The sequence below is a fragment of the Falco rusticolus genome, chromosome 5 (assembly GCF_015220075.1).
Source record: "Falco rusticolus isolate bFalRus1 chromosome 5, bFalRus1.pri, whole genome shotgun sequence".
Classification (NCBI taxonomy): domain Eukaryota; kingdom Metazoa; phylum Chordata; class Aves; order Falconiformes; family Falconidae; genus Falco; species Falco rusticolus.
Window position 1 is genome coordinate 30,854,259 of NC_051191.1, and position 25,362 is coordinate 30,879,620.

Below are 25,362 nucleotides of genomic sequence, written 5' to 3' on the forward strand. Positions count from 1 at the left end.
CTGAATCTTTAAACCTTTGTATAATAACTTGTGTGGCATACACGAGGGATGCTAGGGGAGGACACTTCCTACTCTAAAGCAGCTGTGGTGTGCACCTGGCAAGTTGTGAGTTTTAATTTTCCCTCAGTGAGGTTTGAAGTATTTTGGATTTATTGGAGGGTAGGCATATGTACACCAGTTACTTAAGAGCAAGTTATATGGAGTAATTAGTAGCAATTTTCAAGCCCTAAAGATTACACCTGCTCTGCCATTCAAACTTCTTAGGTAGGTACTATTTCAGGTCATTTAGCTGAAGCAGATAACAGGCACCCTTTTCCTAAAACAGGTAGGGCCCAGTGCTCTAGGAAAATTGAAAGTCTATCAAAACACTGTTTGCAAGAAAACAGGATAGGGAAATCAAATTAATGTAGTGAGAGGTTTTTTAACATGTGTCATAAGATAGAAGGTGTTTCTACATTTTTGAGTATAGCAGGTAGTTAGAAATATTCTCCTGTGTTTTGGGGGTAATTTGTTTAATAGAGATAGAACATTGGTAGTAGTCAATAGGCCTGTGTAAATAAAGTTTATTTTTAAAACTGAGAATTGTTTTACAACTGGTTTTAGTATGTGCTAAAGCTAAAAAATATGTAATTTGTGTTAATAGGTGATGGCTTTTGAATATAATCGCTAGCCAATTACTGAATCGTTAAACAAATATTCTTAGTTAGATTTTAAAATACAAACAAGCAGAAAACGTTACAGAATCTGACTCTACCAATTTCAATGGAGCTAATTTTATGATCTAAAGAAGCTCAGAGAGGTTTTGTGCAACCTTGTAGCAACCTTCTGATTCTGCTTTTTCAAATTTTTCTGATTTTAGCTAATCTAAGGATTTTAAAAAATGGTTAAATTATAATAGCATTCCCAGAATATGCTGTAATAGAAAATCAACAAATGCATTAAAAACTTTAATTTCTTTCATGATAGCTTTACATACTTACATACATATACACACAATTATACATTTGGAGGTATACATGTATTTCTTATTTTTCATTTTCTTGTCTTTTTTTTTTTCCTTTTTTTTTTTTTTTTTTTCCACCCCAGTTACCTGGCTTGGAGAATCTTTAAAGAGTCTGTACCTTGTATGTCTACTCTAGTAGCCTTTTGGCTTTGATTATAATTACCTGCTTAGTCTGCAGGATTTTTGTGGATTTCATGAGGATTTATTTTTAAGCAGTTTTTTTGAAAGAGACTTGGATTATGAAGCATGGTTGATTCATGTGAAAATATGGTAACCACCATCTCAAGGATTTTTAATCCCTGGTGCAATAGATCTAAGTTTAATCTCTGGTTAATTTAAATTAAAAAAATTAATTTCTGGTGCAATTAGGTTTTCTGCATTAGCAGTTCATTTAGCTTTTTCTAAAAGCCTACAAGTTATGTTAAAAGTTAATACACACACATATGTATTTTATGTATAAATGTGTAACTGGCTGAATCTCAGTGGTCCTTTACCCCTATGTTAGTAGACTTAACTAACATAGTAACAAAAAAGCTTGTTATATTTGGAGGTGGTAAAAAGAAATCTAAATTAAAGTAGGAAAACACTGTATATATGTTGAGTTTTAAGGTTTCTATCTTGATGAATAAATCATTGATATAGATTAAATGTCTAAAATATAATGTCTTACATAGTTGAAGACTTTCTTCTTACTGCTTTGGTTTCTAGTCATATAATGTGGGTTTTTTCTGACAATTCAATAAATTTGTATGAAAATTATCATTTGCCAATTTTGTATGTAATTAACTCTTTAGATCATACCTCACTCCAGTACGGGATGAAGAGTCAGAGTCCCAAAGAAAAGCTAGATCCAGGCAAGCAAGACAGTCTAGAAGATCTACACAGGTATAGTTTCATTAAAGCTTCTACATTTATAGAACCATACCCATGTAGGTCCCTGAGTATAGTGATGTTTTAACTTCCCAGTGAAGCTCCTAATAAACTGATGGTTTTTCCTGGTATAAAAGAACTTGTACCAGATGTAATAAAGCCTCTTTCTTTTTTTTTACCTTTCTTCCCTGAAAGGTTTAGGACCCTTCATTGTGTACTGAAAGTTGCTTTTTGTATTCACTGAAGAGTGACTTAATACAAAATTGAAAGGAAGGTTTTGATTGCATTATGTTAAAATGACTTACTCCAGTAATTGTATAGGATGTTATGTAGATGTTTAAATCTAAGACTCTGAAACCTTCAAGAACTAAACAGCTATATGCTTTTGGCTGAAGACTTAATACTATATTTACTTCCTATACTACTTAGTACAGTATTTATTTCCATTTCTAAGTCTTTTTTCTGTGCAGGGACTACTCAGGATAATGTGATTGAGCTGACCAACACATGGATAGCTAATGAGGTCTATGATAGTGGAAAATAAACACATACAACCTAGTTTCTGTGGATATGGAAGAGTATTAAGGAAGGGGGTTTTGTTTCTTGCTGCTAATCTAGAATCTAACTACGTGTCTCCTTTCAATGTTTCTGTCTTAGTTTACACACTGATACATTTTGTGGTTCTTCCAAATTTCTATCAGAACTACCTCATGTTGAATTGCAACCAGTGCAATCCTCATATAGGGAAGGATGTGACAGTAGCAAAATAGATTATCTTTAAACAGTACTTGAACAATTTTTGGGCAGTGGAGCAATCACCAACAACTATCCTCTGGAGTCTGTCTACCCACCTTTTTTTGCATCTGCTGACAAACTTGAGAATAATCAGCACATAGCACAAAGAAATACTCTAGTCATCGTCTTTATCTGCTATAAGGCCAAGTCTATATCTACATTGGTTACTGATGTTACTTTCAAATCTTTGCAGTTTTTAAACCCCTCAAATATTTCTGGTTCTTTCCTATTGAGAGTGCCACACTGCTTGATAAAACTTTATATTACTGCAGTTCTTTTTTACTTCTTGATACTAACTCAGAGCCCTGAGAGATGGTCAAACTACAAGCCAATTATTGTTGAATCTTTATAGTGAAGGAACTACCGTAAATTACTGTATTAAAACTTCATCAACATACAAAGCAATTAAATAACTGATAAGCTGCAAAGTTGACTTTGAAGAATAGGTTGTGAAGTGTTTTGAGCAGCATCTCAGATATTATCAGCTGAAAAGTGCAGTAGAGAAAAGCTGTCTTCAAAAAAATATTTGCTTTCTGAGCTTATTTCAATACTAGTTTTGAGCCTCAGAATAACAAGGAAATAAGAAATGAGTTTTAACTTTCTCTGGGGCTGTCAATGCAATTTGTTATGTTTTGTTGACCTAAAAATCCAGTTGCAGTGAGTGAATTTGTAAACTATCAACATTTCTAAAAATCTGGTATTTTAGATTGTATTTTTATACAATCTAGATTGTATAAATTGTATTTTTAGGGTTCTTTCAAAAATATTTAGTATGCTTATGATGATATTGGAAGGATCTAGTGGGTTCTTAAATGATTTCTGTATGATTTTCTACATGATTGGTAGGTACTAGGTCAATTAAAAATTGTGTTGCTGGGAGGATCTGTGATAGACCTCATTACAGCAAACACTTCCCACTAGTCAAAGGGGGACGTTTGGTTCCAGGATTCAAGAGAAGAGCTTATAGGTGGAATGTATAGGTAAAAGTGATTTCTTAATAGATAGAATTATTTCTTTTTAAGCTGAATTTTGTCTTTAAAATATGTATTTATATAATGTGATCATCTACATTAACAGGAGTGCTATATTTGAATGTTTGCTGGCTGCTTTTTTCACAGGGTGTAACACTGACAGATCTTCAAGAAGCTGAAAAAACTATAGGAAGAAGTCGTCCCACACGAACCAGAGAACAGGAAAATGAAGAAAAAGAAAAAGAAGAGAAAGAAAAGCAAGACAAAGAAAAACAAGAAGAAAAAAAAGAATCTGAAACTAAAGATGATGATTATAGACAAAGATATTCCCGAACTGTTGAAGAGGTATTTTCATGATGGGTCTCTTTAGGTAGAGAAATTATATGAATCTTAACTCCAACTATGATATTTTAATTTTGGTACTACTGTAAGAATTATTTATCTATTTAAATGTTTTAATACCCTGTAGCTTTTATTTGTTTAATCTTGGTAAATTAATTTTGACATTTTTCTGCTGAATAGCCATATCATCGCTATAGACCAACTTCAACTTCAACTTCTTCATCATCCACCTCTTCGCTGTCCACCTCCACTAGCTCTCTTTCAACTCCAAGTCCACTAAACAGACCAAACAGCCTTATAGGTATAACTTCTGCCTATTCTCGGAGTGGAACAAAGGAAAGTGAGAGAGGTAGGAGTACTGTTTGTGAAGGGGTTTTTTTGTTGTTGTTTTAATTGACAAAGAGCAGATTACGTTTGTAAAGGTAGTTCAAAATGGGGTGTGATATGTAAGACCACTGAGGATGTATCTTATTCCCATCTTCTGTAAGAAATTCTAAAACTTGTGTGTACAGAGGAAGAAAGATTTCCTGTACTTGCTGGTGCTTTGCAGCCGTTCATATGTGCATCTGTGTGTTTTCCATTGGTGGGTCATAGAAATGTCGAATACACTGCCATCACTATCCACATAATGCTTTCATTTCTGCTTTAACACACCAGCTATAATGAAATACCACGTTTCAGTGTTTAAATACTTGCAGGTATTGAGGAGGATTTTTACTTGATTAAAAAATTGCTGAATAACTGGGATTTTGTTTCAGTCCTTCCACACTGGAGGATTGGAATGGTGCCTTAATGATCTCTCAGCGTTTTATGAACAGTTGAAAATAAAGGGAAGGGGGGGGGTCCAGTGGTGTATTTCTATCTATCTTAATAGATTCTGTAAACCAGTGAAGTATCTTTAGCCGAAGATCAGATTGCGTGATTCAGAAGTCAGAAAAAAGCTTTTCTCTAGTGTCACGTTTTTGCCCTCATTTCACATGTGAATCACCTGCTATAATTCTCAGAGATGTTGTGCCTGATTGGTTGCCTGTCAAAGGAGGAGGCTGTTGACATACAGTGAGATCTGTTCTCTGTTGGAAGCCTGCTAGAGTTGACTTGGGAGAAATACTTTAATTGAAGTTATTGATTGGTAACTTGAATAGGATTACTGATTGAAATCGATAGTTTTGTTTTACAGAGGATCTGATTAAATGATCCATTGATCAAGTCTCCGTGAAACTATATAGCAGTGTTGCCATATTCCCTAGACTGGTGTTTGCTGAGGAAGTTATCGGGAGTTAGCTTCAGGGATATGTTTTGTGATTATTTTTCCCTCTGTCCTAACATGAACTAAATTTGGATTAGGATTCTTCGGTAATGCATGCTTACGCTAGGAAACTTTCTAGACTGTTCTATGCAAAAAAAATTTCATGGGTAAATATTAGCTACAGCAGGTCGTTTTTTTTTTTTCAAATTATGACTTTAGGAGGAGAAATACTTTACTGTCTGAAAGCCCAGAGGTAAAATCATCATTTATTTAATTAATTAGGACAGGTATATGTTCACCATGAATATTTGTATTTCCTCCTTTTCTGTTTAATTCTTGCTTCACACTAAAATACTTGTTTCCCTCTGAAGACTAGGGATGGTAAAGTTACTAGTGATGCTTCTATCTGAACTCAAATCTGTGGTTTCTTTATTAAAAGAACAGCAGAATGAATAGACTGCATGATAGTAGGTAAAAAACTTGGAGCAGGTTTGTTTAATAGGGCTTTTTGTACAAATACTTATAAGCATACAGGGGAACAAACACAGGCCTGAGATGATACGTCAGTTTTTAATTGCAATTGCATTTCTTTTAAAGAAAAAGGAATTCTGTAATACATTACTAATCTAATCTAGGAGATCACGTTTCTTCCTTAGAGCAAAAACGGAGAGGACTGTGATGAAAAGGGGAACACTAAGGATGACTTAACAGACTTCTTTTAAAAGGGTGTTGTTGTTTGGGGTGGTTTTTTTTTCATATATTGAATTCTTAAGCAAAAAAAAACCCTGTTTGATGAGGAATGGTGAAGAATTATCTTCTCATATTTTGTACTTTTACACCTCTGGTGACAAAGATGTTTGAATTATTAGGTGACAGTTTTGAAAACTGAATTTTAAGTCCGATGTGTAGTTTATTACTGTTACGTTGAAACGTTTTGTTTAGGTGGCTGAGATGGATTTAGTTTTTTGGAGTTACTGTTCAAGAATTGGAACAATATTTACAGCATTTTAGAACTATATTCTGAGGAATGTATGTTACAGCAAACCCTGTATGTGGTAAGAAGCTCTTTAGCAAATTTATTTCAGGTAAAAGAAATAATTGTAAGTAATTTCATGACTGAGAATTATTTCAGAAAATTAGATTGTGTCATCCTTAAATGAATAAGAAAGTTGTTATTAACAGAAGGGGGCAAAAAAGAGGAAGAAAAGGAAGAAGATAAGTCACAGCCTAAGTCTATAAGGGAAAGGCGGCGACCGAGAGAAAAACGACGATCTACAGGAGTTTCTTTTTGGACTCAAGATGTGAGTGAATGATTGCTACTGCTAATTTATAGCCTTAGCTTGTAGCAATATGGAATGTGTATATTCTATTCTTAAGATTGAGAATAGTTTATATGATATATATAACTAATTGTTCTGGAAAAACTGATGCTTGTGCAATTTACGTATTCCCTGGTTTGAAGCTTTCAGGAACAAAATAAAAATCAAATCTAAGTTATGTTGATAATACTAAAAAGAACTCTAGAATACTGTAATAACCATAACTTCATAGGAATTAATCATAATCTAAGGAAAAAATAATCATTGAACAATTATTTTCTATTGCATGCATACCAAAGCTGTAATAATGAGACTTATTATCTTGCACATTACAAGTAGCCCTATACTTAAAACTGAAAGAATTGCTGTCATATTAGAAGGGTTATAGCTGTTGTTTCAGCCAATTCCCTTTCCCTTTTCTTTGTCATGGGATCAGTATGTAATTCTGTAGAAGCAAGATTTTCATGTGCCAAATGCAAAGTTACGTTTCCTCTCATTCTGGTACTGAAAACATGTACTTGTTTGATAATTTTCATGATGTATCACATTAAATTCTCTATTCATTTTAGTTAGGTAGAAGGAAGTCTACTGCTCTTAGATTTTCATATTAAAAATAGGGAATACCTTAAAATCTCATTAGCCTTTCAACAGTTTAAATATTTTTCTCTTCCACCTCTTTCACCAGAGTGATGAAAATGAACAGGAACACCAGTCCGATTCAGAAGAAGGAACAAATAAGAAAGAAACTCAGGTAACTTTAAAAAAATAATTTATTAACTTTGTAACAGATACATTTTGATAGTAAAATTTGTTGCATTTGGATTCAACTGAACGAGCACTTTCTGATTCCTGATTTGTGGCTGTGGTTCAATGCTATTTCCTTTGCATGCTTTAATAACATTTTTTAGTGTATTAACAATGGCTAAAACTGATGTTTTCTTCATCAGTCCTGATTTTGTAAAATTAGTATCCAGAAAATGTGGGTGACATTTCTGACACATAGCTCAGGGCCATGTTGTAACAAGTTACTGGAGGGAGCTTTCAGTTTCTACCTTGCCAAAATCTTTGCTGCATCTGCTCTGTCGTTTTCAGATAAATTATGTCCAGTGATTTAAGCACACTCATTAAAACCTTTTAAAATTAAACTGACTGCTGTCAAAAATGTAATTAACAAATAATATGAGAAGTTAATTTAATATAGTGAAGCATAGAAAGTTGAAGAGCACAATGGACCTGATTTCTCCATTGAAGAAAATGGATTTCTGAACATCCTAATTCAGCATTGTTAGTATTGTTAAAAAGTCAGTGGAAAGCAGTATATTATGTTTCTATCAAATCAGCAGGCTTGATTTGATGGAAAAGGTCCTTGTAAACAGAATGGTGTGTGATAGTGGGATGAAGAGGAGTTAAAAAGGATGTGGTAACTTAAGCTATGCTATAAAACGGTATAGCAGAATGTACTTCTTTTGACCTAAAGCCTCGAGTAACACTGTAGAATCAGGTTCATTGCTGAGGAATAAAACTCAGGTAGCGTTTCTCTCCTTTTTTGTAAAAGCTTCCATTACACATTCCTTAAATACTTTAGTTAAGAGATCCATTCTGTGCCATTTTGGTTTGCTGTATTGTTTATTTCCGTGCATGTCATGTTAACATAAATGCATAGTCCTGTTTTGTTTCCTCCCACTAGTACATATCATTATCCTTAGATCTGTAGTCACTCCATATTCTGTTGTGTAGAAATTAATTTTGGTAGAATGGGCATGTGGTACTTCTGATAGAATTAGACTTATAAAACTACAGTGAAATAGTGGTAAGTTGGGCCCAAAATTACGAATATGGTCAATGATTAAAAGGGGTGGGTGTGTTGGGGTGGGATGGTGCAGAAGTGTAGAATTAGCTGCCTAGTAATCAGAGTGAAAACATTCTCCTAGCCTGTATACTTCCTACAAAAGGCTTCGGTTGTTTGGTTTCATTATAAATCACTATAATACCAGATTTGAGTTCATGGAAAGCTCTCAAATAAACGTGTGAATTTCACAAGTTCACTTTCACCTAGCTACATAAATTAAATTTGCTTTGTTGATATATAAGCTCTTTTGTCACATCAGCTGCAGAAAATAAGAAACTGGAAGTTAGTTGAATTTCAGAATAAGTATTTCATCTGTTTTTAAGTTGTCTCCTCAAATTTTGTCAAACCTAGTACAATATTTGCAGTATAGTACTGAAATTGCAGAAAATGTTCTATTACTATATTATTATAGACCTATTAACTATGAGATATCTTATAATTTGTATATAATAATGCCATTGTTTTCATATTAAGGTGGTTTTTTCCTTTGCATGCAAAAGGTTTATCAGAGACGTAAAACACCATCTAGATTTCAAGGAATTCCTCTCTTTGATAACTATTTTAACATTTATCAATGATAAACTGAGAACTAAATATAATACTTTTGACAGTGCACTATTTTGCCACCGTAGAAAAATAACAATGGAATGGATCTTGAGAATTCTAATAGGCAGTTTGTTCCCAAATCCATGGCAGAATGTGTATTTTTGTTTGTTTTTAAATGTCTAAAGAAATTGCACGTTCCTTTTTGCAGTTGCTAAATCTGCATTCACTTTGACCCAAATCTTCTGTGCTTTATTATAGAAATTTGTCATTATTTGCTTATAAGTCCTTTCCAGCTCTAGGAAGAGAAAAGGAAAGATGTATGAATAAACTAGAATTATAGTGAAAGACATTAAGAAAATAGTTACGCTTTTTCAGTTCTGCTGATTATTTTATGTACTGCTATTCAGAGAACAGAAACTTTGGGAATACTGAAGTTCTCTTTTGCTGCCTCATGTGGTGCTGCTGTTGGGGTTTTTTGCTTGATGAAGCTAAAAGCCAGAGGTAGAAGATGGTAACTATAAACTTCTAAAGGCTTTGGCAGTAACTCAAGAATTTAAACTAAAGAGAGGAGGTCAAGAACATGGGTGCATGCTACAAAGAAAATTAAAGGACCTTAGACAAAATAATCTGTAGCCTGAAATCTTTAAGGAACCAGAAAAATTATCTTAATCATCTCAGAAGTCTTTGAAAGAACTGTCTTGTAAGATTTTAGTTTGTGTTTTTTTGTTCTTCAGGACTGTCTTTTTACTTCTTAGCTGATCATTTGTCCATAAAAGAGAGCTATGAAGGAGAAGTCAGACTTTGCTAAGCACTTTGACAGTTGGAGGTTGTTCTAATGAAATTTTGTTTAGGCTTTTTTTAATGTTAAGAGCCGAGAATCTCTTCAATTCGCACAAAAAATGCCATGCTACTTAAAGGAAATTGGTCTTCCTGCTAGAAGGATAGTCTTAGAATTAAATTGTAGGATAACTGTTTAAAAATAAGGAATTCAGAAGATTACTTTGGCAAATGAAGGATTCTAAGTAAAAAGGTGCTTCTGTGAAGCCTGAGTTAAGAATTTAATTTCTTACAATTTAAATAATCACTAAAGCTGTGATTAAGTTGTAATTAAATGGACTGAAATTTTATTGTAGCCAGAGATCAAATATGTGACTTCTGAAAGGTGAAGGCTAGCAATGTTAGGATAATGAATGTCATTAGGTCTTCCTATTCTGTGGGAATAATCATGAAAAACTGGCATTCATAGTGTCGATTAAATGCTGCACTAAGACTTTGTTTCTCAGTTTCACTGCTGTGGCGGTTTTATGGAAACACTTATTTGTAACAGTACAGTAAATTCCACCTGACTTTGATATTTTATTTCCATTACCAGTAATTATTCTAACCTCACTAAAATATAATGTGCCTGTCTAGAAGCTTAGTGTACGTTTTCAAATACATGGTTTCTTTTGCGGGACCCTTATGGTCTGTATAGACTGATGGCATAGGGTTAGGAGTAAGTGTTATATCAGTTTGTGTAGGTAAGGAATATATCTTTTATAGATATATAAAAATAAGTTTTATGGTTTTGTTACTGCTTGTATGCTGCCAACGTAACTGTGGCTGCTCAATTTGCTCTGTTCTGTGAGTATGAAGAACACTCATCTTGTGTGATCTGGTTGCATGGGGATATCTTTGTCAGCATCATTTCTCCTCAGACAAGCCTTACGCAAAGTTTGTAGACTCAGTTACATCTTTCACAAATTTTTTTTTGTCAAATGTCAAGAATTGTGACTGAGCTGAACTGAGAGAATTTGAAGGGGAAAATAAAAGACTTGAGAATGCTGAAAAAAACCAAACATCTTTTGTGAAAAGTGAAGGAAACAAGAACAGGCATGTACTTGAGTTGTGAGGCACTTCACAGCTTTCAGGGAACAGAAACCAACTGAGGTACAGTTTTCTAAAGATTATGGCATCCTTTTTCAGCTTCTCAGGTTCCTAACCTCAGCCAGGAGACAGGAGTGGGCTGTGTCTGTGTTTTCCTGCCTCCAGTAATTACTGCTCTCTTACCTCACCAGTTCATTTGTTGTCCCCCTATGTAGCTGGAATATTTTGTTTCTGAGATAGTCTGTGTGTGATTTAATAATAACTTGCCTTTCTGTTCAGGAAGCTATAGTGCAGCAGGGGAATGGAGATCTGGCAGGTTTTCACATTCACATGGCACCACGGGGAGTCCACTAGAAGCAAAGATAAACAGCCTTTAGAAATCGTATTTGTTAAGAAATAACGTAGGAATGGTTTACTTCCTTCTAGTGGCTGTCCTACATTGTAGGTAAAGGGTAAAAGAACCAGCTTAGCGTTTTTCTGCATACGGCATTCCTCCAAGGTAAAAAGAGAAACCTAACGTCTTTACAGACAAAGTCTGCTCTGTTTTCTTGAGGTGAGAAGGAAGCAGTGGAAAAGTGGCAAATTTTTGTAGGTCATTGATTACATGGTGAAATTCTGTAATCTCACACTGATCATACCTAAATGTACAATAATGCAAGATAAGATAATTAGGTGGAAATTAAGTGTGTTGTGGCCAGTAGCTTAAAAACTATCTGTGTATAGGTGTGTGCCACTGACATTTTCTACACAATCTCTTAAGTTAACTAGCATTATTCATGCTGTTAACAAAAATAACAATGTTTTATTAGGAATGGTTAGGCTACAGCACATATTTTTGATATCTTTTGTATAGTAAATGCACTTCAAGGTGTCAAACATGAAATTGCGTGTATTGGGGAGGATGTGGGTATTTTCCTCTACACATGTTGAAAAAATAGTTTCCTTCTAAAAGAAGAAATCAAACAACCCACCCACCCACCAAAAAAAATACCTATGGGGAAGGCTTCAGCCACTGCTAGGTGAATAACATTGGGGAGTGTCCAGGTGATGATACATAAGTAGACTTCCTTGGCTGAAATGTCTTCACTCAAGATTGTTGTTATAATTGGAATAAATTAATTGACCACCCAGAGGCGAAAAAGGTTTGTATGATGTAATGCTTAGAGGGCACTCCCTCACTCTTAAGTCATCATTTTTAATTAAATTTCACTTGTCAAGTATTAAGTGAGTGAACTTTGTGTCTGTGAATTCATCTGGAATGAATGAATGAAAGTAATATTAAAAAAATGAAATTATGTCGTTAAATTAAGTCTAATAAGTACTTCCTTATGTTGTTGGTACAGTAGCTTGTTTCCCATCGAGCTATGTTCTATATAGCGTATATATAATATAACATATTATGTTATAATATGCTTATATTATTATTTTCAGCTGAAGTCATTATTACGTTGACCTATCAAAGCATTATTGCTAACGGTAGAGAAGAGGAAAAAGGAACAGGGAATTCAGGGAACAGAGTGCTGAACATGGCCAAGCAAATCGCTGACTGCTGAAATGACTCCAGTGTTTAGGACAGTCCAGGCTTTTGGAGTGTAGTGTTAAAGTCCTTGTAAATCACATCTTGGCAAGCACATTCTAGCACATACTTCTTTTCTGTTCCAGACATAACAAAATTGACAATGTTCAGATAATACATACTGTTGGGTAGTGTGTGCATTTAACATAACTGTTTAGTTATACTTGTTTACAGATTGTTATATATTCTGTTCAATTAAATTATTGACTTGATCTGTTGTTTTTCTCTTCTTTTTAACCCTCCCGTCCTCAGAGTGATAGCCTTTCAAGGTATGTGCAATTTAAACAAATTAATCTAAAATTGTTACACTTCTTGTTCACATATTCTCACTCTAAGTTCTTTATGTACAAATTCAGCTTAACCCTAGTAGTCAGCTGGTATGAGCTGTAAAAGTGTTAATGACATTTAACGTTTGTGTGAAATACGAGTGTAAAGCTACAGTACTGAATATTTTTTTTTCCACGTGTGGGTGGGATACTCCATTCTGAGGAATATATTGGACTCTATTTGTAGTGCACTGAAGGCAGGCTAGGCATTTTGTAGAACAGTGGAAACAGTACCATTCCCTACAGATTTTTCAGTATGAAGTCAGCTTTTACAAAGAAGACAAGAGGCTCTTGTTACCCCTCTTTTAGAATGCCCTACTGAAAATTTTCTAAGGAGTCTCAAGAAAAGTACTACAGTCTCCGAAAATCAGATTTCCTAAAGATTTGTTAAAAAGAATGGAGAAATATCGGGGGGGGGAGGGGGTTAAATTTTCATTTGGTTTTAGACCTTTAGAATTAATTACTAGATTTTATTATGTTCCATCTGTGCTGAAAATCTGTTAAATAGAACTACTACAGTACATGAACAGTGTGAAATTATTCTAAACTTTATTAATACTGTTGGTAATTTATGATTAATGGGATAAAGACTTTGCTGAAGATGTGTTTCATAAATGCTCCTGTTGAAATACTGTAGTTCACAACAAATAGTTTTGAAATCTCCTTGGTTTCTCTAATAATACTTGGATAATTCATCTAGGCCGATACTTTAGAGATTACTTTTAAAAAAATCTTTCAATCAAAGTAATATGTTTTTTAAGAGTAGACTTTCTTTTTATAAAGAAGAATTAAAGTATCTAAATTAACATAAAGTCCTTTAAGACATGTAAATATTTGCTTGATTTTAATATTTAATGAAAAGATTTCTCTGCATACAGGACAGGCACTTGGCAGACTGAGCAATTTGAAAATGTCACACAGAATCTTGAAGTACTGAGGAAATGCAAAAATTAAATTTCCATCAAATTAGAAGACTGGCTTAATGGTGCACTTTGTTGTTTTCAGCTGGGTGATGGCAAACTCACAGCGTTTGATACAGTAGTGTCTCAGCCTGAATGCAAAGGCAAAGAAAAATAAGAACTCTTCTTTTACAGATATGACACAGGATCCCTCAGCATGTCTTCAGGTGATCGTTACGATTCAGCACAGGGGCGATCAGGGTCACAAAGTTACCTTGAAGATCGAAAACCATACTGCAGTAGACTAGAGAAAGAAGATAGCACTGATTTTAAGAAGGTATCTGATCCAGTAATTTTGGTGCAAAAATAGAACTTTATTACTGTTTTTCATAAATTGTCTGGAAATAATCTCACATTGCATCACAAATGCTGCTTAAAGCAGCTCAGCTGAGTGGAGGACCAGAGCAACCACTACAGTGGGGGAAAATACATATTACAAAACAGCTTCTGGCTTTTGCACTTCGGCAGATGTTGCTTGTTTCTGGAAATACTTGGTAACAGTTCCTTAAATTGCTAGCTAATTCTAAACCTCTTTAAAATCTGTAACTGATTTTTACTTCTTAGACTGTTAATATATTTGTTCATTTTACATGCAGCTCAGTCACAGCTTTTAAATTTTTCAGCTAATCTCACTGAATTATTATTTGGCATTTTTTAAAATTAATGTTTTCTTTTAGCTTTATGAACAGATTCTAGCTGAAAATGAAAAACTGAAAGCACAGTTACATGATACCAACATGGAACTTACAGATCTTAAGCTACAGTTGGAGAAGACCACTCAGGTTTGTATAAAACAAGAAGCATGTACTTAGCTGACAAAGTAGACAGCAAATTAGAAGCACCCCATGCTGTAAGCTGTTCTTTATTAGGCCTGAGCTTTGTTTCTTACCCAGAATGGGAGTGAAGGAAGAGTACCTCTCTGCTTCTAAAAAGAATGACTGATTCTGGTCTTCAGCTGTGAAAAAATGTGTGAGACTGCCTCCTGCCTATTTAAGTAGTAGTGGTGCTTGCCAGCATGTATCTGGGAACTTCTTTACAGGATAGGGATAAACACTTTCTACACTGTTAAGCTTATATTCAAACGGTCAGTTGGGATGGATTAATTCATAAACCTGCTGGCAGATTGACATAACCTGCCAGTTCTTCCTGACTGGTTATATAGCTGTATCTTAGAACTGAAGAGCAAATAGTGCGCTCCAGTTACAGATAGCTGCTGTCAGATAACAGTGCTGCATACAGTAATACCAAATACATACACAGCAGTTAAATTTTGTCTTAAATTGCTGTAGAAAGACGGTTTCCTATTCTCAGATAACATCTGCCACAATTTACCTGTATTTAAGTGTCTTCGATGTATACCCTATAAATATCAGTGAAGTACATTAAAAGCATTACAAAACAAACATCTTTTTAGATAGGGATACTATTTTACTCCTATTTACCAAAGGCTATGTAGTGATTAAACTACTTGGGGATGGTCACTGAGGAAGTGTGTGATAAATGCAGCTCATTCTTCTTTATTCTTTGTTTCAGTGTTACTTCCCTGAACACACTTTAAAATGCTTTTGAAGACATACTTCGGACAGAATACTAAAATGTCCAGTTGAATTGCTTTTCCTCAGTTTTGTTGTTTAAGAACAAGTATCAATGTCTTCACTAATTTTGTGTTTCAGAGACAAGAAAGATTTGCTGACAGATCACTCTTGGAAATGGAGAAAAGGGTGAGTTTCTGCCAAAGATCTCTTAAGTACTCCCATTCAGGCTTTGTTTTAGTTTGTTTTGCAACCCCTGGCTTGGATATATTTTGGTGGGAACAGAAGCCTTTCTTATAACTTGGATTTTTTAGATTTGGGGATTTTAGGTTTCAAAGTGGTAATGAATGTGAGATACTGTGAGGTGAAATTATTCTTAAGAATTGCCTTCAGGTTACCTGTTGGAACCCCACTGCCCTCCAGGGATCTGCCACTTGTTCCATCTCATCCAAAACAATCTTGGCACTCCAGAGGGTTAAGCAGATTCAGAGCATCTCATCATCTAATACATTTCCAAGATTCAGAGAATTTAATTTCCTCAGAGCTTTCCATTGGCATGCGTGGTTTTTTACCAATTATTGTTGGTAATGAAGCGGCTGTTTCTGCCTCACAGACATGAGACCTTAAACCTGCTAATGATAGAAGATTAATCATAATCCATCTTTTTCCTTGTACTGTAGAGGGAATATGACACTGGAGTGGGGGAAAAGAATGAGTAAGCAGTGCAGTAGGAGGGCATCAGAGTCAGAGACAACCCTAAATTGAATGGGAAAGGAGGTGTGTAATAAATCCATATGTGAGATAGACTACAGGAATTATTTCAGAAGTTGGACACATGATAATTTTAGGCTGTAGTTTCATGCTGGTTTAAAATCTATTCCTAGAACAGTTCAGTTCCACAGCAATGTAAAGCAAAACAACATTGGTTTTTTTGTGGTCCTGGCTTCCTTCGTGATCCTGGCCACATGTTCTTGTCTCTTCCCCTGATCTTGGAGTGACACATTAGACACTTGAATGGGAAGCAAACTAAATGGACTTGTGACAGTAATAAGTGATATTGTATACATCTATTTATCCCTGGTAAACTTCACATTCACTAGCCTTTTATGTTTACTTTCCCATATTTGAAGTTTAGAAAACAATTCTTCAGTTCTACTAACCTGTCTGGTATATAAACAAACACTTGGCAGATTTTATAGGTGCACATGGAGATGTAGAACTTCAGGAAGTGCCTGAGAGTATTTCCATTATCTTTATCTTAATAATCTCTCCAGATAATTGCAGCAGCCTTTTAGCACCTATTTCTCTTTGATTTTTTGGCATCCTGCTGCAGACAGTGATTTCATCAGTAAAGTTTCAGCAGAAGCTTTAACTGGTTTCTTGCTTGCTATCATGGCCACACGAGTGGACATTTAATTATATCATAGATTTAGCTGCATCCGTTGCTATATAGGTTCTGTACTGCACAGCTAGACATTCTTTCTGCTTTAAATTACTGCTCTGCCTTTTCCCAAATTAGGCCATTGCATTAAAACAATTGACTATATTAGAAATTCTTGCAGCTTTTTTTTAGTCCAACAGCAAAATGTCTTTCAGAAATGTTACTCTTCCTAAATGTATTAGTATTAAAACTAGCAGATAAAAAAAAATAAACTTAGTGATAATGCTGTATGGCTGAACACTGATTTACACAAGATTTAAGAGATGTTCCTTGTATTTTGTAATTTTAAACTTCTTTTCAGACAAGAATTTAAAACAGGAAATTACTTGTGATTTTATTTCCATTGATCTGGAGTTACTTTCACTTTGAAAGTGACTGAGGCAGGATTCTCAGCTGCTAGTCATCAATAGCTGATCTCTAGAAATAAGCTTACCAAATTCAGAATGTACGAATAATTCTAAAGACACCTTTTTAACATGTAATGTAACAACATGTAAAAAAGTAGAAACAAATTGTAGAGCTCTTCAAAGTATATTTCTCCAAGTATATGACTTCAGTTTTATATTTTATTTTAGTGAAGATGTTTATATATATTACATGGAGAAAAGGGGAGGGGGAAGAGTGAAGTGGTGATGAGAATAAATTGGAAGAAATAAAAGGCTGGCAGAGGAAAAACCTGAAGACATCTTTGAACTGTGACATTTTCCAGTTGAAACGTACCTTTTCAGTAAAGAAGATGGGAACATTTATTAAACCTAGAGTTGCACAGTAATAAAATTTAGAAAATATTGGCTTTGAATTTTTATTTGAACTCAGCCTTCAGAAGTGGGTTTCCATGGTGTGATGTGGTGATGCATTGTCAATATTGTTTATTTGAGAACTGTTTACCAGACAGAGGCTATTTCCATAGTGATGGGGGTATAGATCAGATCACAGATGTAAGGTACTAGCAATACGTAGGCAAAAATTAGGGTTTCATTAACAGCTTGTCACTCAAAATTACGCTAAAAGTCCTTTGCAGAATTTCATATGAAGTGCCAGGTTTCAGTCTGGATTAGATTTCAAAATTGTAGGTACCTCTAACCAGTTTCCCCCAAATGTAGAATTCATCAGCTGAGAATCTGGGTTGTGGAGAGGTGTTTATTTTGGTATTACTGAATATGCAAATATATGTAGGTATCTGGGTTTACTTCTTATTGATTTTGTAATTCTGGAGTCAGTTTTTCACCTGTGTATATCCCTGTACCTCAGTCTCACTGCATCAAGTCTGTGGTTCCTAGTTCCTTTGATAAATACAAAGGAGCTATTGTATTTTATAAGCTGAGAGACTAGCATGTATGTTGGTTTTTCTTCATTTGGGGGGTTACAGACCTTCCCTGGCATACCTTATGGAGTTGTTGAAGTTTATAGTTAAATTCTAGATTGCAGAAATTTCAAACCCTTTCTTTGAGCCCAGGGACTAATCAAATAATACTAGCAAATCCTCCCAGTGAAACTGCAATGTTATTTTTTTGGCATTCCTCAAGCCAGTTTCTAAAAGAGCAAGCAGCTCAGAAAAAAGAGCAGCATAACTTCATCTAATCGGAACAATAAGTTTTTACAAAAAATCTTATGTCTAGGCCAGTCCATTTAAATGTTTCTTTTCTGTAATGTGAAGTATACAAAGTTAATGAAATAAGGATTTTATTTCTAATGGTTGTTCTTAGGCAAGCTGAACCATGCTAGTTAAGCAAATGCAGCACAAGGACTAGCAATTTCTACCCTCTGAAATTCTGAGATTTGATCATCTCTTGATAATCGCGGGAATTGTTAAATATTGCTTAAGATAAGAACACTGATGATGTATGTTGTTCTATAAAGCTAGTAGGAAACGGATACAATTCTAAATAATGTAAGATGGTGTGGGGTTTTTGTTAGCCACTTCCTTACTGCCTTTAACTCGCTGGTAACTTATGCCCATTACTATCAGTCAGTATCATTATGGGAGAAGTCTTAACTCGGAGGACTTAATTACCTTAAGTGCTAACAACTGCAGCAATCTATTATTTTGGTAAACCTTTAAAGTTGTTTGCTAAAATGGGAAAATGTTGGGGTATAACTGCACTATGATTAAACTAAATTCAAATGATTTATATCTGAAAGGTGACCGGCAAGAGTCAGTATCTACTGGGCGGTATGATCTAACCAAAGTTTTACACACTTCAGTCAATGCTGCTTGCTGTTTGCATAACACCATTGTATGCAGATGCATATGTCCACTTCGCAATAATCTGTTGCTTTTGCCTTTCACACTTTGGAAAAATCTGAATGTAGTGTACTGATAACCGCAGCTGCTTTTAAATGAGACACACTGCATTGTCTGACACAGGAAAGCAAGCAATCAAGCTATAAACCCCTGAAGTCTGTTGTATTAGCTATTCATCTTGTCAGTTGTGTTGAAAATGAGGTTTAAACAAAATAATGTAATTTAGAAATATGGTAGTAGTGTGTCTGCACTGCAGACTACAGCATAGTACAGAAAACCCTAAGCTAACTTTCAGTCAGCTAGCTTGGGTGCTATGATCAGTGTAATCAAAACAACCTGAAGTTCTCTACAATGGATAATGTCTCCTGCTTCTCAGGTAAAAAGAAAAAAAGAGGAAAACTATATTAGAAATGCAGAAAATATTCAGGAAACATTCACTCAAGAACCAGGTAGTCTTACGTAGCTAGATTTTCTTTGGTACTCAGCTGAACTCCTTTGATGTAAATTTGGGTGTATACACTACGTTGCAGTTCATAGTGTGGGCAGATCCCACTAAGCTGAGACAGACGTTTCAGCTATGTTTGTCTGTGAAAGCTGATGGGTTTGATGCTTTTGTGCTTGTTTCTTTTAATACTCTTGTTTGTTTCTGATAATTTTCTGCATTTCTTGTATATTAAGCTATTATAGAAGCTTAGCTCATGAAAAATAAATCCAAACAAATGGTATTTACAACCTGTCTAAATTTGCATAAAGGAAGGGTTATATATTTTGTAGGACTTGATTTAAATTTCTGTATCTCTTCCTCCTCGTATTAAAATTCAATATTGACAAAATCTCTGTATATCACTGCCATCACAAGTTTCCTGTCCACACTACGCTTTTGGTTGTATGATCTTTGAAATTGAAGTATTTCACTGTTACCACAGTATATAAAAGCAGCAACTTTTTAAAAATGGTATTGTTCAATATTAACACACATCTGTTGATTTAGGAAAGAAGAGCTCTAGAAAGAAGGATATCTGAAATGGAAGAGGAACTGAAAGTAAGTAAAGTATTACACGTTAGACTGTTAATAACAAAGTGTATGACTATGTCGGCGCAATATGTAGTCTGACAGTATTACCGGTCTCTTAAAATGTCATTAGGAAATAACTTAAGTTATAGCTACTTTTCAAAAATCACTCCTGTCACACAGCTTGTAGCAATGCTGTTACACCAGCATAACTGATCATACACGTATGACTTCCAAGAAGGCACTGAGACATGCTTCTGTAACATACTGGCTAATGAGAAACATTCAGAGATAGCTGGAGTGAAACGTGTCCTGATACAATGAAGATGGAATTGCAATCTATGATTTTGATGTGATACCCTATATGTTGTTAACTTAAAAATAATGGTAGCATGTAAATCCATAGATATTTAAGCATTAAATGTTGCTTCAACCTTTATCTCATGCACTTTAAATTATGTATTAGACAGCATGTTACCATTGTGAAAGGAAAAACTTCCATTTGTATGGAGTGAATAATGATCGGTTTTTAGGTAACAAAAGCAGTAGGTAGACGTCAGATGTTGACACAGAAGTAGTGTTTACCACATGCACTGATTTTGCTTTTTTTCATCTATGTATAAACTGAACCCCAGAGGGAAAATGCTTTTTTAATGCATTCTGGCTCTTTTTGGTTTATTTTTAACCAGTCATGGTATGACTTTTCTCATTTTCTGGTTTATCAATGTTAAATCCTCTCATATGGTGAAGGAGGGTGAGAAATTTAGCATGGTTTTTTTTGTGTTATGACCTTGCATATAATATTGAACAGGGCCAACCAAACTGATAGAATTGAAGTATGACTAGAAAACTAGTGAAACATGATGAAATAGAAAAAAAAATTTGCACTCCAAAATTTTAAAGTACCACTGTTTCGACATTTGATATTTGTCATTGATTAATAAAAAGTTTCCTTTCAAGCTCGTTTTTTGCGCGCCCTCTGGTGCTTGGAAACGGTATTAACTTCCAAATACTTTTCATTAAAATACTTTTATTGAATTAAAATTCAATAAAATGTGCAAAGTTTTGTTGAAGTAATTGAAGCTGACAGGCAGATATAGGCAGAAGACAACCATGATGCCTCTAGCTCCTTTGGATTCAGACCAAGGTAGTTTGCTGTAAAGGGAGGACACAATCTCTGGTTCCTTGAGGGGTCTTCAGAAGTGAAATATGTAGATAGCAAACCATACTAGAGAAAAATAACTGTGCCTCGGAGTGGAAGACAGGATGTGAGCTTCTGCCATCAACCTGTAAATTCCTGTTAGGAAAAGCTGGGCTTCCGAGAAAAACAGAGCATGCTAATATATTGCCTTTTTTCAAAAGCCTACTTTCAGTAAGCAATATGTGAAAGTTTTGAATTAAAGAGTAAATACTCTTCCTATCATTTGTTGCACATCCATGTAAAAGTGTATGTTAAATGTGTCGTTATTTACAGACTTCTGAATAGGAGATGTAGTTTGTGCAATTAGGATGTTAAGTAAAGAATTCCAGGAATAGCTCTCATTGTTAATGCATCCTGAACTGTTTTGGAAAGCTGTGACTAATCACTGCTGGTTCTTGGATTGCTTTTCAAGAATGTGCCACTTGTTTGATACTTTCCTTTCACAGCAACTTTTCTACTTTAAACAGGACTGTCTCTTCTAAGTTTTCTTTCAATTCTGCTCATCTCTAGTTCTTTTAAACATAATAAACATGGAGGCGGTTATTTCTCGTTTTCATTCCTATTTCTTTGATTTCTGCAGAACCTGCAACAAATAAAGCAGATTCAAACTTTGAGACATATTAATGAGCAACTGGTGACTGAGAATAGGGCCTTGACCCGAGTGGTTGCCAAGCTGTCAGGGTCCTGTAGGCAACTGCGCTCTGTGGACTTGTAATTTCTTCCTTCTCCTTTGTGTAGCCAGGCAGGTGTTGACAATTCAGTTTGTGCTTGAGCAGAACTTTACTATTAACGCTTGTGTGTCAGAAACTGACTGACTGCTGCTCGGTTATGGAAGTGTGGCTAAAGCATGGTGTCTGGTGTACCAACTACAGGTATTGCTGATGTGTTGGTATGGTGTGGTGTTCTTACTAGCACTGAAGCTTGTCCTCCCGTGCTTGGAAGATAAATTGACAATGATCCAGAAGACCTTTGACATGTTAAAACCTTGGCAACAATTGAAGGGATTTGAGTGCACACTGGGATACACTGAAGTCAGTCCCTTGTTTTGATGTTTGAGTAAATGCTCAGATAGATTTTCCTCTAGTTTTCTAAGAAATTGAAATTAAGAATTGAGCTTTCTTACTGCAGTATAATCGAGGTGCATAGAATTGATTAAAATCTAGTCTCAACTAAAGAATGTTTGAGAACTGTTTTCAGTATTGTGCAATCCTGAACAGTGGCATCAGCAACTTCATTTCTTACATTAGTGTGTTTTAGTGTTTAGAGGGGACCAAAGCTTTTTCTTTAAGAAATGTATTGGAATTTCAAGTTGATTAATATTTTCACATATTAACTTCCACTGCGGTTCTGGCCAATTCTCATTTTTATCTAGACAGCATAAAATACCCAGTTTTAGCACTGAGTTAAGGTTATTGATTTATATTGCTACATATATATATATAGGTATTCCAGTTGTGGAGCAAATCCTATAATGCATGGACTATACAAACGCAGACACAAAAAAACCTGCCTAAGGTGTCAGATTGGTTCATACTTACCAGGTCATCTGGTTCAGTCCTCTTCTGTTATAGGTATGAACTATTTTGAGTTTCATCTTGGAAAAAAATGCCAGTTTGTTGTCCCTAGTGTTATGGCAGGGCTCTTTCAGACACCCACAGAAGGTACACAGCTTCTATGAGGAACAAAATATCGTTTCACTCCACACCAAATCTATATGCCTGCCTTCCTCCTTGTTTTTGTAACAGCTGTATAGACTGGAGGTGTTTCAGTCAGCTTTTAAGATGTGTAGGTGAAAAAAGTTATTTTTCCTTCTGCACAGTGACACTTGCTAAACTGCTTCCCCTTGCCTACCGCCCTTCCCACTTAAAGAGAGGTGATGAATGTACATTTTTTTCATTCCGCTTAGAGTCCGATCTCAGGTTTTCCTCACTAAGAGGCATGAAATAAAGAGAAGGTTTATCCTTTGGCTTTGTTTCTTCCTGGAGTTGGTCTGATAATAGGATGTGGATAGAAAGGTTATTCTTGGTCCAGGCCCTGCATTCCTCAACTTTCCCTTGTGTTAACCCTTGCTGAGTGAGTCAAGTCAGCTCACTGACCTGGCTGAAAACAGATCTCTCTATTCATTATATTATTTGAACCATCTCTCTCCAGCATCGTTGAATCACTAAAGTAACACGCAGAAAGCAGCAGGAGCATACTGCTGGCATGAGGAGGGAAAGCTGTCCCTTTAGGGAAGCCCATCGTACATCAGCTTCAGCTAACAATGGTGTGTTTCAACAGAGCTGAGCTAATCTAATGACTGCTGTCCACAGCCATGTGTCCATTCGGGGTTTTTTTTGCTAGCACTGGCATTCCTTTAACCATGGTAAGCCGATTCAGGGTGTTAACCCACAGAAAACTACTCAGTATTCCTTTTAGTAGAGGGAATTTTCAGTGGCAGATAATTGTGCAGCTTGAGGAGCCTGGCTAGCAAAAGAAAAGCAATGGAAATAGAATAGGGAGGCTTGACATGATGGTAGCTTAACCATAGCAGCATGCCTGATTAATATAAACAGGTACCTTAACAGTTTATGAGTTTTTTGTAATCTTAATTCACAAAGCTGTTTTGTATGTAAAAAATGTTGAATCCTCCAGCAAAGACAGACATTATTACTGTACAGATCCAAGTTGGCTCCACATATGTTGTCAGGTGATTCTTGAATAACTATTTGCTCAACAACAGCACTGCAAATTTTCTAGCTAGTCATATATTGCAGATAGGCAAAATAGTGCATTTGTAGCTTTATTCAAGGATCTCATAACAGGAAAATACTTTGGTATTTTAGCAAGAAACAGATTAGAATTCAAAGTGTTAAGTACAGTATGTAAAATTTTACTGAATTTATTGCAAAGGTGTTTTTTTTCCTGCCTTTGCACATTAAAGGTGTGTGATGTCACCTCATGAGAAGTTTGAGTACCAGAGGAATGCACTGCTGCAAGAAAATTGTCTGACTAGGTTTAAAGTATGTGGGGATTAGTATGGATGAGAAGCCTAAGTATTTTAGGTTACTCGAGCTTAGCCTTCCTGATCAATCTCCTATTATTCATAACTGCTTTTGTCTCCTACCAGTTGTCTTCTATTCTTTAGAAGACTCACAGCAAAAGAAAAAAAAAATTCTTAGTAACTATTCTACCCATTACTTTAATCAGGATTAAAATCTGTCTACAGAGATTTGCAGACATATAATGGTAGCTGATTATGTTAAAGCTCTACATTTGAACTGCAGCCTTTTTGTTAAAATAGTTTACCAGAAAATATACCACTCTGTGGGTCTGCCTGTATGTAACTAAGCATTATGGGCTGCAGCTCCCTAGTCAGGAAGTTGAAAGAGGACTGTGACATTCCTGGAGTTAGTGTGAGGTTTCATTGGAAAGCATACGTGACAGCACTTGTCGCGGTACCTATTTAAGGACAAAACCAGACTCCTTTGCTTCCTTGTGCGTGGCTAGATGAAGCTGTTGTGGTGGTTTCATCCAGGATCTTTGGTATCAAGTCCCTAACAGAATGAAAAGGAGGAAGGAAAGGTTTTAGTTGCTTTGCCTGAACAAATGACTGTCTCACTGTTTGCAGATACACATACTAGGAGTCATATCCAGATAACAGGAGCGTGTACCGCGCATGCACCTGTAGTAGTAGTAGAAACCTAGGGTTGTTCCATAATGTGTATCACAGACAACAGTGATTTTTTTTTTATTAGTAGATTTGTACAGCTTAGAAAACGTAACACAAATAAGACTTGAAAATTGCCAAATGATTACTTGTGTTGCCCAATGTCAAACACCTTGACACGGGTTTTGGAAGGAATCAGCATTTCACAGCACTTTCTCTTTAGAGCACAGCTCTCACTTCACTATAATGGAAGCCTCATTCTGACTCTGTGAAAAACTCAGTTTAGGTAGCTTGTCCTAAGCTCCACCGTGGAGCAGAGTTGGAGCGCAGGTTAGAAGTCCAGGTTAGCAGAATGATTTTTACTTAATGGTAGAGACCACCTTTTTTCCTCTTACGATATCTTGTCATCGTCCTTTCGCATACTTTGGTATTTGCAGGTAAATAAACTAGAAGTTCTGTAACCACAGTCATCTTCGGTGCATCATCGTGTTTCACTGTATGGGAGGGTCTGCTGTTGGGTGAACTGAGTGTGGACAGGAATCCTTTAGAGGAGATCTGTAAATGAAGCCTCTAGTGCAACACACAGTTAATTAACCCTGCATTCTTAAACTTCT

General features: G+C 35.4%; 1 protein-coding gene across 4 annotated transcripts in view; it reads left to right on the forward strand.

The window, feature by feature from the left end:
- The window catches only part of PPP1R12A (protein phosphatase 1 regulatory subunit 12A), a 121,906-nt gene that overhangs the window by 93,314 nt on the left and 3,230 nt on the right, over positions 1-25,362 (forward strand). For 3 of the 4 annotated variants that reach the window (XM_037389018.1, XM_037389019.1, XM_037389020.1), the window contains 10 exons: positions 1,798-1,888; positions 3,787-3,984; positions 4,162-4,330; positions 6,410-6,528; positions 7,232-7,297; positions 12,636-12,652; positions 13,804-13,945; positions 14,346-14,450; positions 15,342-15,389; positions 19,878-19,928. In XM_037389018.1, coding sequence (XP_037244915.1) covers positions 1,798-1,888; positions 3,787-3,984; positions 4,162-4,330; positions 6,410-6,528; positions 7,232-7,297; positions 12,636-12,652; positions 13,804-13,945; positions 14,346-14,450; positions 15,342-15,389; positions 19,878-19,928 — 1,006 coding nt within the window. Of the gene's footprint in view, positions 1-1,797; positions 1,889-3,786; positions 3,985-4,161; positions 4,331-6,409; positions 6,529-7,231; positions 7,298-12,635; positions 12,653-13,803; positions 13,946-14,345; positions 14,451-15,341; positions 15,390-19,877; positions 19,929-21,679; positions 24,243-25,362 lie in introns of those variants that run through there. The other variant, XM_037389021.1, reaches the window with a different exon arrangement.